We start from the raw sequence: 16,453 nt of genomic DNA on the forward strand, positions 1-16,453 counted from the left end.
TAGCGCAGAGGGTGACGCGGGGACCTTCCCCCGACTTTCCAGCGTGCACTTTCTCTCCCCCCGCCCCCGCCTTCGCCTACTCCCCGCCCGCAACCTCGGCGCGGTCTGCACGCCAGACCTATCCGAGGGGCCGGCTCAGACCCCGGAAGAGCGATTCCATCCGGGTGCTTTGTCCGAGAGCGAGGAGGGCGTGGCTTTGTGACGACGGAGCGAGGAGCCAACTCCGGAGCTGGGACAGCCTGCGGGAGGGGGCGGCGGGCGTTTGGGTTGTCCCTTGCCACGCCCCGTGGGCGCTCCATACTGCCCGAGAGGGGAGTCTCTAGCTTCAAACTGCCTTCTGAGGCGGGAGTTTCAACTAAGAAGTCTGGTGTCTAAGGCTCCCCTTTTTCTAAGTCTTTTCATATGCTCTCCCCCTGCCCGTCTCTCCTCTCTGCTTGACTGGCACGAAACACTCTCCGCCTCCAGCCTTCCCTCCCCCTCGCTGGGCGCAGGTGGTGGCGGCCCGCGCGCCGCGCAGCCGCAGAGAGCACTGGGCGGTGCCGCGGAGGGGCGTGTGACGCAGCGGCCGTCGCTGCCATTTTAAGTTGTTTGTTCTTGCTTCCCTTCCCAAACACGACTCTGCCCCGGACCCGGGAGGCGCCCGAGGCCGCCGCCGTTTCCGCAGCCAGCGGTTGGTGGGAACGAGGCTGTGCCACCGCGGACGCTCACCCTCCGCTTCGGCTTTTGCCCCTCCGGGTCTCCTCGACCTTCCTTCTTGAGAGCCGGAACCCGACCGTGGGGGGAAGAAAGACTCGAGAGCAGATGCTTGAACTGAAATAACTTTATTTTGGGGGGTTTGCTTCGCTGACAGACCCCTTAGCGCAGGGCTCCCTTCCCCTTCCTCCCCTCCCCCTCCGCCGCCAGTACCAATCCTACCCCTCTTTCTCCTCGTTTCTCCTCCTCCTCTCTCTCTCTCGCCTCCGCCGCCGCCTCCGCGTCCTTCCCTCCGCCGCCGCCCGGGGCGCCGAGCCAGACTATGGGTCCCAGGTGGGGGCTGAGCGGCGGCAGCAGCGCGGGCGGCCCGGTCACAGTGCGCACTGCAGCGGGGATGGAGGGGCTCAGTTGGCTGGTGGTTTTCTCTTGACATGGCTCCTGCCCGTGCTGCGAGCAGCGCCCCCGCCGCCGCCTCCTTTTCTGCCGCCGCCACCGCTCCGCCCGCAGGCTGCGGCTAGAGGGCCCGAACCCCGCCCGAGAGTCGGTCAGTGAGTCCCGGTCTCCGCGGGGACAGGGAGGGGATTTCCCCGTCACCCGCCCCCGCCGCCTCAGTTCCATCCCCTGCCCCCTCGGGAAGCACACTAATGACCCCACCCTAAACTATCCAAACTCGGAAAACATGGTCTGTTCAACGTGAGAGCGAGCTAATCCGGAATCCGGGAATTTAAGGGTTTTTTTTTTGGGGGGGTGGGGTGGGCTGGGCATACTTTAAAAAAGTAATTAATATTAACACAACTATTTTCTTTTCTTCCTACTGGTCCTTCCCATTTACCCTCTCCCGCCTACTCTACCCGGGCGGGAATTGTTTCCACGATGAAATGAGTGAAAACCCGAGTGATCCTGTGTCTCCCGTGGTGCGAGTGAGTCGCTGCCGCTGAAGGCAAAGGGTGGGGGTGGGACCTGGGGGGTGGAAGACAGGTGGTCCCTGGGCACTGCCTGGGATCCGGGAGAAGAACCCGCCACCTTTGCCTCAGCAATGCTCGCAGGAAGATAAGTCGCACTCCCCACGATCTTGAACGGGGGCAGATTCCTAGGGAAGGCTCCCTTGGGGAATGTAGGACTCACTGCAGGGCTGAGGGTGTTGGGGTCCCGGGCATTAATCAGGTCTAACCACAGAGCCGGAATAATAATTATATCGTATTATATACCCCCTTTCTCTCTGCCATCATGATTTTCCATGGCAGCAGCATTAGCAGCCGCCTGAGGGTGAAAATGTGGGTGATGGGGAAGTTGGTAATGACTCCGCTGTTTTTTCTCATGGCTCCTTTGGGCAACAGCTGTCCGCCCCCGGTATACACTGTAGTTGATTGCAGGGAAACCCTGTACCTCTCCCCTTCCTTCTCTACCGATTTTGCACTTTTCTCTTTGCTCACCACCAAGTGTAATCAATAACAAGCACTGACAGTACATAGCAATAGTGAAATCTGAAATAACTTAAGAATTAATTAGGTACTACGGCCATGGATCTGGCTGGGTAAAATCCAATTGGATATTTCAGTTTCATTCACCTACCCTGTTTTGGTGTTTTGGGGGGTTTGGGGGTTTTTCTTTTTCCCTTTTTCTTTGTAATTTTTTTTTTTTTTTTAAATTTTGGTATTTGGAAAGCAGGGATCATCACGCTTCCCCTTCCCCGTTCCTTCTCATAATCCCTTCTCTAAAGAGGGGTGGGGGGGATAAATCCATATGGATTTTAAGGATTGGACTGGTGTTAGCTGTGTTTTATTGCACACCTAAATCCTGATAATAGGCTTTTCATTTACCCCCAAAGCCTTTATTTTGGCATTTAAGCCAGATGTGTTTTCCAAAAAGTTAGTTCCAAGTATTTTCTCCACTCTTTCTTTCCTTCCTCCCCTTCCTTTTTCCCATAACCCCAAACGTTATTGTCCAAACATGACTGGACAGCAGCTTTTGTTTCTTGACCCTGTAATATGACAGTCTGCTAATATTGCCTGGAGGTGCAGTTTTTGGGTTACAGTTGTGATTTTTAGCTATTCAATCATATTAGCAGGAAAAAAAATGACTTGTTTCTGTTGTACTTGAGTCTTAAGAAAAAGTGCCCATAGTTTAGTGACAATTTCCAAAGGCTTTAGTACCACCTGTATTTCAAAATGGGGGACCCAAACTCCCGGAAGAAACAAGCTCTGAACAGACTACGTGCTCAGCTTAGAAAGAAAAAAGAATCTCTAGCTGACCAGTTTGACTTCAAGATGTATATTGCCTTTGTATTCAAGGAGAAGGTAATTTAAAATTCTTAATGTGAATTAGCACAAGTGATTTTTGTAAGTGTATATTAAGTTATTTGTTGCCCGTAAAATAACTGTTCATTAGGTTAAAGAGTGGTTGACAGAAGTCTACATGTGTGCTTTAACCTGAACCCTCCCTGGTAGTTCTCTGCATGTGTAGTTGTGGTAGGACTACGAAGGGAAGGCTCAAGTGCTCCTTGGTTTGGAAATACTCTGTAAAGCTCGGTAGGGTCCTTTTTTTAGATGACCTGGGGTGAGCAACGTTGTAAAACTCTCACGTAACGTTTCACAAGAAATTTCATTTCTGTGGAGTTACATAGAGAACATACAGCTGAATTTAAAGACTGCCTATTAAGTGGGATATTTGAACGTGGTGAACTGGAATCAAAATGTTCACATGCTAAAAGTAAATAGTCTGTTCAGCTTCATGCTAAAAGTCCCTTTTCTCGTGGTACATTAGATGAACTACAGTACTGTCAAGTTTTAGGAACAGTTACATACTGACATGGTTTATTTGCGTTTAGAAGTACAATTTATGAAAATTCAAAAGGACCTGAAGAGGAAATTTAAATTTTGAGGGGGGCTGGCGAACATAATCAGAATTCATTCCACAATTAAATAGCAAGTAATGAGTTGTGAGTAGTCACAGAGGACATGATAAAAGCAGTATATCTCAGCGATCTCTCTTTGACGTGAGATTAAGCTATGAATGTAAGGAAATAAACTTTGACTTTTGTGCCCAAGTTGTGAGCTAATTTCAGGTTAGACGTATCTTCTTGGTGTGGTACGTACTTAATGTTTGGGCGTTTCCCAAGTATCTGTCCCACTCTTAACTCTTTTGGAGGTTATTAGTACAGGCATACCTCGGTTTTACTGTGTGTGCTCCGTGGATATTTTGGTTTTTACAAATTGAAGGTTTGTGGCAACCCTGGGTTGACTAAGTCCATCAGTGTCATTTTCCAACAGCATTTGCTCCGTTTATGTCTCTCTGCCACATTTTGGTCATTCTTGAAATGTGTTAGACTTTTTATTAATGTATTTGTTACAGTGACCCATGATCAGTCATTACAACTTACTGAATTCATGGTGGTTAACAGTTTTTAGCATTACTCTTCAATTAAGATACGTATATCATTTTTTTGGACAGAATGCTTATTGCACACTTAATGAACTACAGTGTAAGGGAAACCTACTTTCTATATGCACTGGGAAGCCAAAAAATTAATTCAGCTCCCTATGAGACTTGCTTTATTGCTGTGGTCTGGAACTGAACTTGTGATTATCTCCAGGGTATGCCTGTATCTAAGAATGCTCTTAGCAGCTTGAGTAGAGCATTGTAACTGGTTTCAGGCTGGTTTGTTTTAAAGTCATTGTTCCAAGATTGGATAGTACAGGGAATTTATTTCTCCATTTTGTTGTCTTGTTAATATGTTAACTGCAGGATTGATACGATCAGGTTTTAATTGAAGATATTATAATGTAAGTTCACTAGAATTCCAAGACCGAGGTGGTGAGATGAGTTCTTTATATTTATATTAAATACCCCAAGTTGTACTGTCTAGTTCTTTAACACTGTAAAACCTGGTTTTTACTCCATGAATAGACAGTATGCAGGCAGTTGTCCTGAGCAGTTCATGAGCTTTATAACCTAAATTGATGAGCACTTGGTCACAAGTAAATTTGAAACTCAATTTGGTAGACTTTTTTTTTCTTGTTTCATATATTGACAGTTGTTATATAGTATCTAAAAGGAGTAATGGAACTTGACCCTTTTAAGGAGTTAAAAAACGTTTAATTTATAAAGCTTTGTTTTTTAACTGCTGAGATTTTAATTTAGCTGTATGTAGAATCAGTTAAATGAAAGTACATCAAGAGTAAATCCCTTTTTTTTTTAAACATTAGGTATGCCTAGTGTTTGTTTCTCCTAGTGTTTAAGAAACATTGTTCATAATAAGTTACCTGTTACGGATACCGTAATACTATAAAACCATGCAGTAAAACATTCTGATAATAGCCTATTTGTGTGTGGTTGGGGTAATGGGGCTCAGGGAAGTAAGAGGATCCACTTATTTGAAAATCTACACAAAAATTAACTTAGTTAATAATTTTGCTGAGTTAGTATAAAAGTACCTGATGTTGTAATATGAAACTGGTTGTTAAAAGACAATGTGCTGTTGGTGGGTTAATACACCTCCCCCCCCCCCTTTTAGAAGAAAAAATCAGCACTTTTTGAAGTGTCTGAGGTTATACCAGTTATGACAAATAATTACGAAGAAAATATCCTGAAAGGTGTGCGAGACTCCAGCTACTCCTTGGAAAGTTCCGTAGAGCTTTTACAGAAGGACGTGGTACAGCTCCATGCTCCTCGATACCAGTCTATGAGAAGGGTAAGTTCCGTTTTTCAGTCTTGATTTGGTAAGTTTTTGTGAGTTAAACTTGCTCCTCCCACCCCCACCCCCCAAGTATGAATAGTTACTATGGTCACAAGTCTCTTTAAAAGTTGACTTCAAAATCTTGGGGCGCCTGGGTGTCCCAGCAGTTTAAGCCTCTGCCTTTGGCTCAGGTCATGATCTCAGGGTCCTGGGATTGAGCCCCACATAGGGCTCTCTGCTCAGCGGGGAACCTGGTTCCCCCTCTCTCAGCTTGCCTCTCTGCCTGCTTGTGATCTCTGTCAAATAAATAAATAAAAAATCTTAAAAAAAAAAAAAAAAGGTTGGCTTCAGGGGCACCTGGTAGCTCAGTCTGTTAAGCAGCTGCCTTCACCTGAGGTCTAAAATCTTTTTTCTAAAAAAAAAAGTTGACTTCAGATAAAACATGGATAACTTTTCCTCTGTGATATTATGCTGAAAATGGTGTTTGTTATTGCTGGGAATAATATTTTATATTACTGTTCATTAGATTTTTCTTTTGAGGGGGAGAGAACTAACATCATGCTTCTTACAAATAAGAAACTTAAAGTGGAAGGAATTATTGTTCCCATCTTTATAAACTTCTGTAACTCATTGAAAGTTAAAATGAACATACTTGAACAAGACATCCCCATAATTACTGGGATTGGGGAAGGCTGGAGATAACCATGTACTGGTCTGAAAGAGGTTTATTAACCTTTGAAAATTAATACACTGGACTAGGGTAATAAGGAATAAGAGTGGAAAAATAGTTTTCTGTATTAATAAAAATAGCAATTCAGCTGTAATAAGAATGTGAGTAATATTAGAAGACCCCTTTGCTTCAATATTAACTAGGTTCTGATTTTGAAGAATGGAAATAAAAATACAGGGACTTCACAAGAAAAAAAAATCAGCTTTAGTTGTAGTTTTCACTGTGCTGATTAATTTAGGTCTTAGTGTGAGGAATATTGGACTGGGTGACTATAGGTGGACCCTACAGGATAAAAATTAGAATCAGACCATGAGCTATTCAGATTATATATATATATATACTGTCCTATGACCTTTTGGTATATAAAATGATACATAGTGGACCTTTTGTACTTTTGAAATGTTTCTATAGTCCGACCTATAATTCGTGACATGTCTTGTTACAGCTTTGTTTCTTTGAAAGTAAAAATTTTTTTTTTTTTTTAATCTTCTTGTAGGATGTAATTGGCTGTACTCAGGAGATGGATTTCATTCTTTGGCCTCGGAATGATATTGAAAAAATTGTCTGTCTCCTGTTTTCTAGGTGGAAGGAATCTGATGAGCCTTTTAGGCCTGTCCAGGTATTTTATTCTAAGTGTGGTATGCACTAAGTGAGTAAAAACTCCTGGGATAAGAAGCAAACAAAAAACTCCTGGGATAGGGCCTAACTTAAGAAAAATTTTGGGAATATGCATTATTCTAATCAGTTTTACTTCATGTGTTGCTCCCATCTGTTTGACTATTGTGCTGCAAGAGGAGAAGGCATTGGGGGACAGAATCTCTTGAGAATGAGTGTGTCTTTAAAATAATGGCCAGAGAAAATATTTCAGGGTAGATGTTTGTTGATTTGTAGAGGGGCCTATGAGTGAAACTGAGAAGATCTCTCCCCTGTACCATACACACTCCCGAAATAATATACGTAACCATCCGGCTCTCAGAGGAGTCTAGTCTAAGGAATGGCTTAAGAAACCCTTTTCTGGGGGCACCAGGGTGGCGCGGTCACTTAAGGTTGTGATCCTCCAGGGTCCTGGGATCGAGTTCTGCATGGGACTCCCTGTTTAGCAAGGAGTCTGCTTCTCACCCTCCCCCCATTCGTGTTCATTCTCTCTCGGCTCTCAAATAAATAAAAATTTAAAAAAGAAAGAAATAAGGAAAGAAACCCTTTTCCAGGGGTGTCTGGGTGGCTTAGTCGGTTAAGTGTCTGCTTCTTCCTCTCCTTCTGCCCCTCCCCCATTCATTCTCCACCCCCCCCAAATAAATAAAATCTTTAAAAAAATAATTTTCCAAAAGTAGATTTGTGTATAAAACTATACAGGAGAGAAGTAAATCTGGTAGTGATTCTTAAGTAATCTTCCTTGACATTGACTTCTGACTTATCATTTGATGTATTAGACAGTTTCCAGTTTTTATTTTTATTTTATTTTTTTTTTTTTAAGATTTTATTTATTTATTTGACAGAGAGAGATCACAAGCAGACAGAGGCAGGCAGAGAGAGAGGAGGAAGCAGGCTCCCTGCTGAGCAGAGAGCCCGACGCGGGGCTCGATCCCAGGACCCTGAGATCATGACCTGAGCCGAAGGCAGCAGCTTAACCCACTGAGCCACCCAGGCGCCCCAAGTTTCCAGTTTTTAAGTGTATGGGCGTATGCTCTTAAAATGATCCTAAATTTATTTATAATACTTTATTTATATAGGAGAAAGTACTGTAATATCCACCAAAATGTTAGTTATGGTTAGTTCTAGGTCAGGTGTAGCTAATTTTTCTTTTTTTGTTCTGTGCGTATGTAGATACGTACATCTGTATTGCATAACTCTACACTGATGATACTTTTGTTTATAATCGGAAACCTAAATAAAGACATTTAAAGATTAACTTTAAGCATACTATACTACATATTAGAATGCCTGTTTTAGGCTAATTGCTTAGAAACACGAAAGTTATTGAAAAAATTTTGTGTTCATGTGTTACTGTGAACCATCTTTATGGTGTTTTTGTGTATGATAGACAAGTTGGTATACTCCCCATGGTAATGTTCCTACACATCGCTCAAATTAGTGTTCCTCCTCCTAAGACTCACTTGACAGAAATAAGTTCTAAAGATGACATATAGCCTGAATAGAGGTGAAGGTATTCTATATTTATATCTGTCTTCAGTGGGCACTATCTGGCCCACGTGAACTTGCTGGAGAATGGAAGTTAGATATAAAAAGCAAGAAGGCAGGAACGGTAAGGAATGTTTATGGCTGCCGGCGCACGTATTGCATCTCAACTGTAACTGCTCTCCAGAGGCACTCTTAGGATTTTTATTATTATTATTTTTTTTTAATTCTGAAATCTCCATTGGAAAGATTTTGGTCCATTACTCATTGTATTTTTTAAAATTTCTAATACTCTATCTATCCTGAGACATTTGGGATAGTATAATAGTATAATAGTCTTGTCTCAAGTTAAGTTCTAACTTTTGAAATCATGGCTGCTTATTGAGTGTTGCCTGTTCTAGGCTATCTCCTGAATACTTTATATACATTTAATCTTAATCCTTATAAGAATTATGTTGATAGGAACCTCCTTTTCCAAAGGAAAAAACTGAGGCAGTTAGAGTTTAGGTAAATAGCCTAAGGTCATGCAGGTAAGTGGCGGTCAAGACATAAATCCTGTAAAGCTTGTGCTCTTAATTTGCTACTCTCTACTGTGGGAAGTGCTTTATATTATGAAAGCCTTAAATTACAGGTGGAATGTAAGCACTATGTAGGATAGAGTTAATATGGTGTAATTTTAGAGTTCAGCTATAGGAAACAAGTTCAGTGTAAAAGATGAATTTACTTCCCCAGTAATTTAAAATAAATGAGTATCCTGAATGAGAGGCTTGAAATATAAATAATTTAGTTCTTAAGGCAAGTGAGAAAAGGAAAAGTAAACTTTAACTTGAAAACTTTTTTTTTGGTCTTGAAGCACCTGAAATGAGATTTAGTAGGAACCACAGTAAAGGTTGTTTTTCAATAATGAGTTTGTGCTATATTCAAGGTTATTAGGGAGTACTGGGAGGTGGTATTAAAATATCTCTTATTTGCTCTGTATCCCTAAGTGCTCTTGGCTACAAATTAGTTTTTCATCACACTATTCAAATATTTTGTTATTCTGGGCGTTGCTTTCATGCCACTTGAATTAAGAGTTTTCTTTCTGGTGTACTATTCCTTCCCGAATCTTTGTATATTCACTAGGGAGACAGAGCAGGAGCCAGGGTGAAGAGTGATGGACAAGTAGATTCACCGATGAGCACAGAGCAGAGCCCAACGCTGGGGCTGGATCCCAGGACCCTGAGATCGTGATCTGAGCCAAAGTCAGATGCTTAACCAGCAGAGCCGCCCGGGACCCCTGCAGTATTTGACTTTGACACAGTAGTGTTATGTTGGTTCGTTCCAGGAATGGCGTTTCCCAAATTACCTTTTCTTAGTGTTTTCCCCAGGGAAAATTACTGTCTTCTTTCAAGGCCTAATCCAAAATCAGCTGCTAATACTGCCCATAGTGTCCGCTGTGTTTGTTATTTCTCCCTTCTTCACATAGCACTTTGAAGATAACCGCATTTCAGGGTTTTACAAATAATGACATCTTATTCTAGGAAAGATCCGAAGCAAGTTAGGTTTTATATTTGCATGTGCTTGTCCTTTTGGCCAATATAAGAGCCCCTTAAGGGTGGGATAACCTTATTCATATTTTTTATTATTTAATAACATTCCTTTCATTTACTAAGAGTGCAATAAATATTTGTGCAAAGGTACAATTGAATATCGTATTTACACAGTTGTATGTAGGGATAGTGTATCTTACCTTATGGCTTACAAGAAAAGTTGGGTGTTAAAATTCTAGATAGCAGGAACTGATGATTTTTCTATATTAGTATTTACTGTGGTCTTTGAAATAATGGGAGAATAAAAATGGAATCAAATGGACAGTCTTTTTTTTTTTTTTTAATGATTCAACAATTCTTAAAGAATTGTTGATTCTTTAAGAGTTCTTTAAGAGTTGTTTCTTAAATTCCCCAGTAGTCTAGTCATTTCACCCAGCATTTGGTCTCCGTAGACATTTTGTGGGAGGATAGAGTTGATCTTCCTTATGTTAAAAGAGTAAAAGAGTGTTCTGATTTGGTAATAGTTCTTCATAACTTAATTTTTTTCACCTGAAAAATGTGCATAACATTTTTTAAAAATTCGAGGGGTTCATATATCCTCAACCCCATCTCTGTGAGGACTGGAACTGTATTTCAGGTGTGGGCTTTAAAGCCCACTGTTGCTTTCCATGAACTGTTCTGATGGGTTATAACCCATTTATTTTACAGGAGAGGAAGCTGAAGTTGAGAAAAGTTAGGGGATATGTACAAGGTCACATAAGTAGTAAGATGGACAGCTAAGATCCATAGTGGGTGTTCTTTGTAAATAGAAAGGAAGCGGATGTTACTGGCTTAATTAAAGTACTAAGTTGGGAGTGTTGAGCCAAATAGGCTTGAAAAGTGGTTTTAGGGACGTCTGGGTGGCTCAGTTGGTTAATCATCCGACCCTTTATTTCAGCTCAAGTCTCAGTGGAGTCTGCTTGAGATATTCTCTCCCTCCCTCCCTCCCTCCCTCCCCATCCTCCCAACCTCCCTCCCCCACCTCCATATGTGCACTCTGTCTCCTTCTCTAAAACAAACACATTTTATAGAATGGCGTAAAATCATTGAGAATTAGGATCTAGTCACTCTGATGCAGTTTTTCTTGGTCAAATTCTATAATGAAGTGGTATCCAGTAGAACTTTCTGTGATGAAGGAATACATCTCAATAGACTGTTCAGAATGGTGGCCACTGGCCACATGGGATTATTGAGCATTTGAAATGTGGCTAGAGTTACTGAAGAATTCAATTTTAAATTATGTTTAGTGAATTAAATTTCTGTAGGCACAGCTGGCTGCCATGTTGGACAACATATGGATGCGAGATGTTTCAGGTGGGATAAGGTTTTTGTAGTTACATGTAAATGTATTTCTGCCTTAGGCCAAATTTGAGTTTCATCACGGTGACTATGAAAAACAGTTTCTGCATGTACTGAGCCGCAAGGACAAGACTGGAATTGTTGTCAACAACCCTAACCAGTCGGTGTTTCTCTTCATTGACAGACAGCACTTGCAGGTAAGCCTTGTTTAACTACTTAACAACTTGTTTGAAAAGCTTATTTGTTAGCAAACTATTTTCTGTATATGTTAATTCTGTTTTGCCACTTCAGCACTGCATTAATTTAGAAGTTATTTAAAAATCAAATAGATATCCTGGGCGTCACCCTAGAACAGTGGTTCCCAAGTTTTGCTGCATAGTAGAACTACCCGGGAGCTTCTAAATGTCATGATTCTGATGAGCAGTAGAGTTTAAAAAACACCCCTGTAGAGCTTTTCTGATGTACACAGATTCTTAAATAGCTAGACTCTCATGCCCTACTCCAGTCCTGCTTGGTCAGAGAATCAGTGTTTTGAACAAAATCCTTAGATGGGTAGTAGCACATTGTATTTTGAGAAGGTTTGGCTCTAGACCTTTTAAATATGAAAATCTAAAGGAACGAAGTATGTCTGTGTTTAGAAGATCCACATGTGTTTTAAGTAAGCACTTCCAGTTTAAGCAACCCAGGCATTGCAGATTATTTTTTGTTCTCAAGAACGTTTTTTCATTATTATAAACCTGAATATCCTCACTTGGAATTTATAACAGATACCTTGTTATTTAACCTTAAAAATAGCATTTTAATTATCATTCATTCAACAAAGGAGTGCCTACTTACTGTGCCTGGCGCTGTACAGCAGTGAAGAAGACAGAAATACTGTCCACGTGGATTCCTACTCCATTGTGGGGGAGGCAGTAGGGCAGAACAGTATGTAATTGGTGAGCGCTCAGAGGAAATGGGTGCGGGGGTGTAAGCTGTTGTGTGTGAACCCTGATGGTGCCACCAGAGGAGGCCTCTATGAAGAGGAGTTGAAGTAAAGGCTTTTAGAAGAATATTTGTGATGCTAATTTTGCTCCCCCCCTTTTTTAAAGATTTTATTTATTTGTTTGAAAGAGAGCAGGAACAGGGAGAAGGGCAGAGGGAGAGGGAGAAACAAAATCCCCATTGAGCCGGGAGCCTGACATGGGGGTTGATCCCAGGACCCTGAGATCATGAGCTGAGTCAAAGGCAGATAGATGCTTAACCAACAGAGCCACCCAGGTGTCCCTAATTTTGCATTTTAGAGCATGGGTTTATTTTTACTTAGAGAATGCAAGGTAGTAAGAAAATACAAAGGTGAATCATGCTGTTGTGTTCAAGGGGCTGAGGACCACTGGGCAAGATTACACACTGACTTTATCTTGTATCTTACAAGACTGTATCTTGTAAGAAAATGTTAAGTAAATATGATGTTATTAGGTACAAATAAGAGCTGTGGGAATTACAGAAGAAAGTCGACTTCAGTTGGGGGCATTTCATAAAACAGAAAAACCATGACTTGGTTGGGTTTGGGGGTTCTCTTTTCCATTTCTTCTTTACCTTAGCTTTCTTAATGGTGGATATTTTTAAGTGGCTTTGTTTTTCATTTGTAACTACTTGTGTAATTTGAGTAATTTATTGAGATAATACTGTATAGACAGCTCTTGACTTATATTATGCAATCCACAGCGCAAAGACTTTGAGTCTTAGAAGATTTAATAATGACTGTATACTAATGTAGAGACTTCATTTTCCTACAGATACATAGATCAATAATATATAGAAATGACTGGTGACATGAAGGAGTTACTTTGTTTAAATAAGTAGTAAGTTGTCTTCTGTTTATACCTAGGTCAGATGTTTTCTGTGCTTTATGAAGCAAGTGGCTTCAGTCCTTTTAATGAAAAGAAAATTGTAAGCTCATAAACTAAATTTGCATTGTAGGTAGGGTGACCAGCAGTCTGTCGGTCTGGAATGCCCTGGTTTGTGCACTGATGTCCCAAGTCCTAAAAACCTCAATCCCCAGGGCAAAGTGGGGTGGCTGGTGTCACTTTTATTGTAGATGCATTTGGTCTTCAGTGCTCTTAGGTCCCCCTTTCTGGTTCTTCTCTTGATCTTCGTAAACTGGAGATGTTGCTGTTCTCATGCTCTATAGAAGGAGGGAACTGATAGAGTAGCCAGCCCAGAGCCTGCTCCGTACCTGAGGCAAAGAGCTTTACAAGTAGGAGCTCACTTAATCCTCACAACATGTGAGCTGTAGGTTTTATTACTCCCTGTTTCATAGGTGAGGAAATCAGGAAACTAAAGAACCTGATCTAGATCATCTAGCAGAGATCTCGTGCCCTTTATCATAACACAAGATGAGTGAAGAGAGCTAGACCAGATAATTTTGGTGGGCACCTGGATAGACAGGCACATTGCTGGAGTCTGCATTCTAATCCACGTGCAGCCTTCTACTGGCTCTGAAATCTAGGACCAGTAACTTCTGTGAGCATGTTCTTTGTTGAGTAAATGATATGTAAGGTTGTCAGAACATTGAAAATGAAAAAAAAAATATGTGCATAATATATCAGTCCATTACATATATAGACTGCTTTTGCCTTTTTTTAAAGAGGTGCTGTGGTGGAAAGAAGTAAACCTTGAAGGCGGATCTGGGGATAGCTTCCATTTACTAGCATGCTGTGCCATAAGTCAGATGTGAAATAGTAATGTAATATCTTCTCTTTCTTCCAGTCCTTTACTCCAGGTTATGCTTCAGTTTTTTCTTTGCTGCCTGTTTCATACTGTTTCGTTCACTTCTACCCTGACCACATTTGTTGTCTTTTCTGTAAATAAACATCACTTCACGCCTCTGTTTGGATCAGTCTCTGTGAAATGCCTTTAAACCTTTCTTTCCATTAGCAAGTTGTCCATGGTTGACTTTCCGGACCTTAAATTTTTTGTTTAGAATAAATTCTCTAAACATTTATTTAGTTTATAATGTTTATTCTTTATGTATTTTATATGGCAAGGTTTTGTCTTCCTGACCAGACGAGATCCCAGTGGGAACAGACCATAATTTATTTCCTTACTCTATATGCTTTGTTACTGTATCCTTAAGTGCCTAATATAATTGTGGGAGATTGATTTATGTGACAATTGATCACTTATGTTAAAGCCTTATTAAGATTAAAATTATTCCCCTTTCAGACTCCAAAAAACAAAGCTACAATCTTCAAGTTATGCAGCATCTGCCTCTACCTGCCACAGGAACAGCTTACCCACTGGGCAGTTGGCACCATAGAGGACCACCTCCATCCTTATATGCCAGAATAGAGTGCTGACCAGCAAAATGGACAAGATCACAGAGTGCAGCAGCATTTTTTTTTCTTGTTTTCTTACACTTTATTCTTTCAGAGTTTAAAGAAAATGGACTCATGCACAGAATACTACGCATTTTGAAACTTGTTCATCCTGGATTTTTTTTTTTTTTTTTTTAATTATTTGTGTCTCAGAACTTAAAAAAAATTAGGTGTCTTCTGCACGGACTGTGTGAAAGAAGATGCTTTGCATATTTGCTGCACTGCATCAGCATCTTACTAAAATGTGAAATGAAAGGACTATTGTACACTGAAATGCTTAAATGTATCTGAAAGCACAAGGTGATACTCATTTTTGATGGTCTTTCCATTTGTGCTGGTTTTTGCCTCTTTGACATCTGTCCTCAGTATTTAGAGGGTGAGAAGTGATGGTAAAAGGTATAAATAACATTTTAAAAAACTTAGCTTTGCTGTAATTACCGTCGTTCCAGAGCACTGTCAGATTCATTCTAATGACCAGAAGTGGTTGTTTAAAAAAAAATACGTATAGATACACAACCATGGGAAAGAAATCTGTAAAAAAAAAAAAAAAAAAAGCAAGCATCTCATTGTAGGCATTCTTGCCTCATGTTTTACTGGGCCATGTTTGTTTCCTGGTACTCATAAATGTATGTATTTTATTTCCAGATCTCTTTCCCCAGGTTGCTGTTACAAGAGTATTCTGCTGAATGTGGATACAGTTGATGCACATTGAGGCAGGTCTGGAGTCTGAAGTAGCTAAAGCAGCTATGAAAGTGAGAAACACACATTCATAGCTGCAGACACCGTGATAGGTAGAGGACTTTCCTTTTTTTGGTTTTTTTGTTTTGTTTTGTTTTAAAGAGGAGATTTTTTATTACAAAGAAAATCCAGTGAATTGTGCAGAAATACTGGTTTCTACACCATCCTAAAGGAAAACTTATGAGGGTTTTTTGGAGTAGAAAAAAGTTACTAAAGTTGGGATCTTAAATTGTTTAAAAACCATTGAGTGTCAAAGCTCTAAAAGCAGAACTCATATTGTGCAATGAACATAAGGAAAGACTACTGTATAGTTTTTTTGGTTTTTTTCTTTTTAATGAAGAAAAGCTTTGCTTAAGGGTTGCATACTTTTATGGAGTAAATCTGAATGATCCTACTCCTTTGGAGTAAAACTTAGTGCTTACTGGTTTCCAATTGTATTTAGCTTCTGGTTGGAATTTGAAAAAATGAAAACCTAAATAAAATAGGTGAAAGTTCCCTGACTATTCAGGTGAATACACAAAACTTGCAGTGGTAACTTTTTTTTCCCCAAGTCAATGGGTAGGTGTTACTGATGACCTTGGGGATTATTTTAGAGTCCATAGTTAAATGGCAAATTCAGGAGGACAGAAGTGGCAGGTGGGTTTGTAATTTCAGGACTGAGAATCAAAGACATTTTGTCAGCTTTAACAGTTAGCGGGTTGGCCTTGTTCCTTGCCTCACTGAAGAGAAAATTAGATTTTAAAGTAGGCTCCACACCCAACGTGGGGCTCGAACTCATGACCCCAAAATCAAGAATCACAGGCTTCACCGACTGAGCCAGCTAGGAGCCCTAGAAAAAAATATTCTTTATTTCCAAAGACTCTCACATGTTTTCTCAATTGAAAATTAGAATCTGTTTGAAGTAGTGTCTCTGAATGTTTATTATGGGCAGGTCCTGTTCAAAGCTCTGTTCTTAACAACAGTGTGTGGAAAGAGCCACAGAGGTTTTGTAACTTGCCCAAGCTCACATCCAGGGTAGGGAAGGATTTAGGACCAGGTGGGCTGGCTCTGTAGAGTGCAGGCTTTTAACTGTTCTACTGTATTGACTTATACATGCTGTAAGTCAGGCACGTAAGCAGCCCTTGGTTTTTAAGTTTTTTAGAATAAATTTAGAAAAGATGTAATAGAAAGCTCCTGTATAACCTTTACCCAAGTCTTAATAGAAAGCTCCTGTATAACCGTTACCCAAGTCTTAGCCACATTTTTTCCACACTGT

At 40.7% G+C, this 16,453-nt stretch overlaps 1 protein-coding gene across 3 annotated transcripts; it reads left to right on the top strand.

The window, feature by feature from the left end:
* The first annotated feature begins 1,414 nt into the window (after window positions 1-1,414).
* Window positions 1,415-15,720, top strand: C6H6orf62 (chromosome 6 C6orf62 homolog). 3 transcript variants are annotated; one of them, XM_047734708.1, is made up of 5 exons: window positions 1,415-1,613; window positions 5,207-5,383; window positions 6,595-6,717; window positions 11,164-11,298; window positions 14,309-15,720. In XM_047734708.1, exons 1-5 carry the CDS (start codon window positions 1,572-1,574, stop codon window positions 14,432-14,434), a joined length of 603 nt encoding a protein of 200 aa, XP_047590664.1. In that variant the 5' UTR covers window positions 1,415-1,571; the 3' UTR covers window positions 14,435-15,720. The 3 variants fall into 3 exon arrangements, with proteins under 3 accessions (XP_047590664.1, XP_047590662.1, XP_047590663.1); XM_047734706.1 differs by lacking the exon at window positions 1,415-1,613 and adding an exon at window positions 1,620-2,990; XM_047734707.1 differs by lacking the exons at window positions 1,415-1,613; window positions 14,309-15,720 and adding exons at window positions 1,620-2,990; window positions 13,221-13,451.
* Window positions 15,721-16,453: the final 733 nt, after the last annotated feature.

The sequence above is a fragment of the Lutra lutra genome, chromosome 6 (genome assembly GCF_902655055.1).
Source record: "Lutra lutra chromosome 6, mLutLut1.2, whole genome shotgun sequence".
NCBI lineage: Eukaryota > Metazoa > Chordata > Mammalia > Carnivora > Mustelidae > Lutra > Lutra lutra.

Bases quoted from the DNA above. Each gene is read 5' to 3' on its own strand.
- C6H6orf62 (XM_047734706.1), top strand. From the start codon at position 2,862: ATGGGGGACCCAAACTCCCGGAAGAAACAAGCTCTGAACAGACTACGT. The intron at 5,384-6,594 runs GTAAGTTCCGTT...ATCTTCTTGTAG, and splicing joins GATACCAGTCTATGAGAAGG to GATGTAATTGGCTGTACTCA. The intron at 6,718-11,163 runs GTATTTTATTCT...TTTCTGCCTTAG, and splicing joins AGCCTTTTAGGCCTGTCCAG to GCCAAATTTGAGTTTCATCA.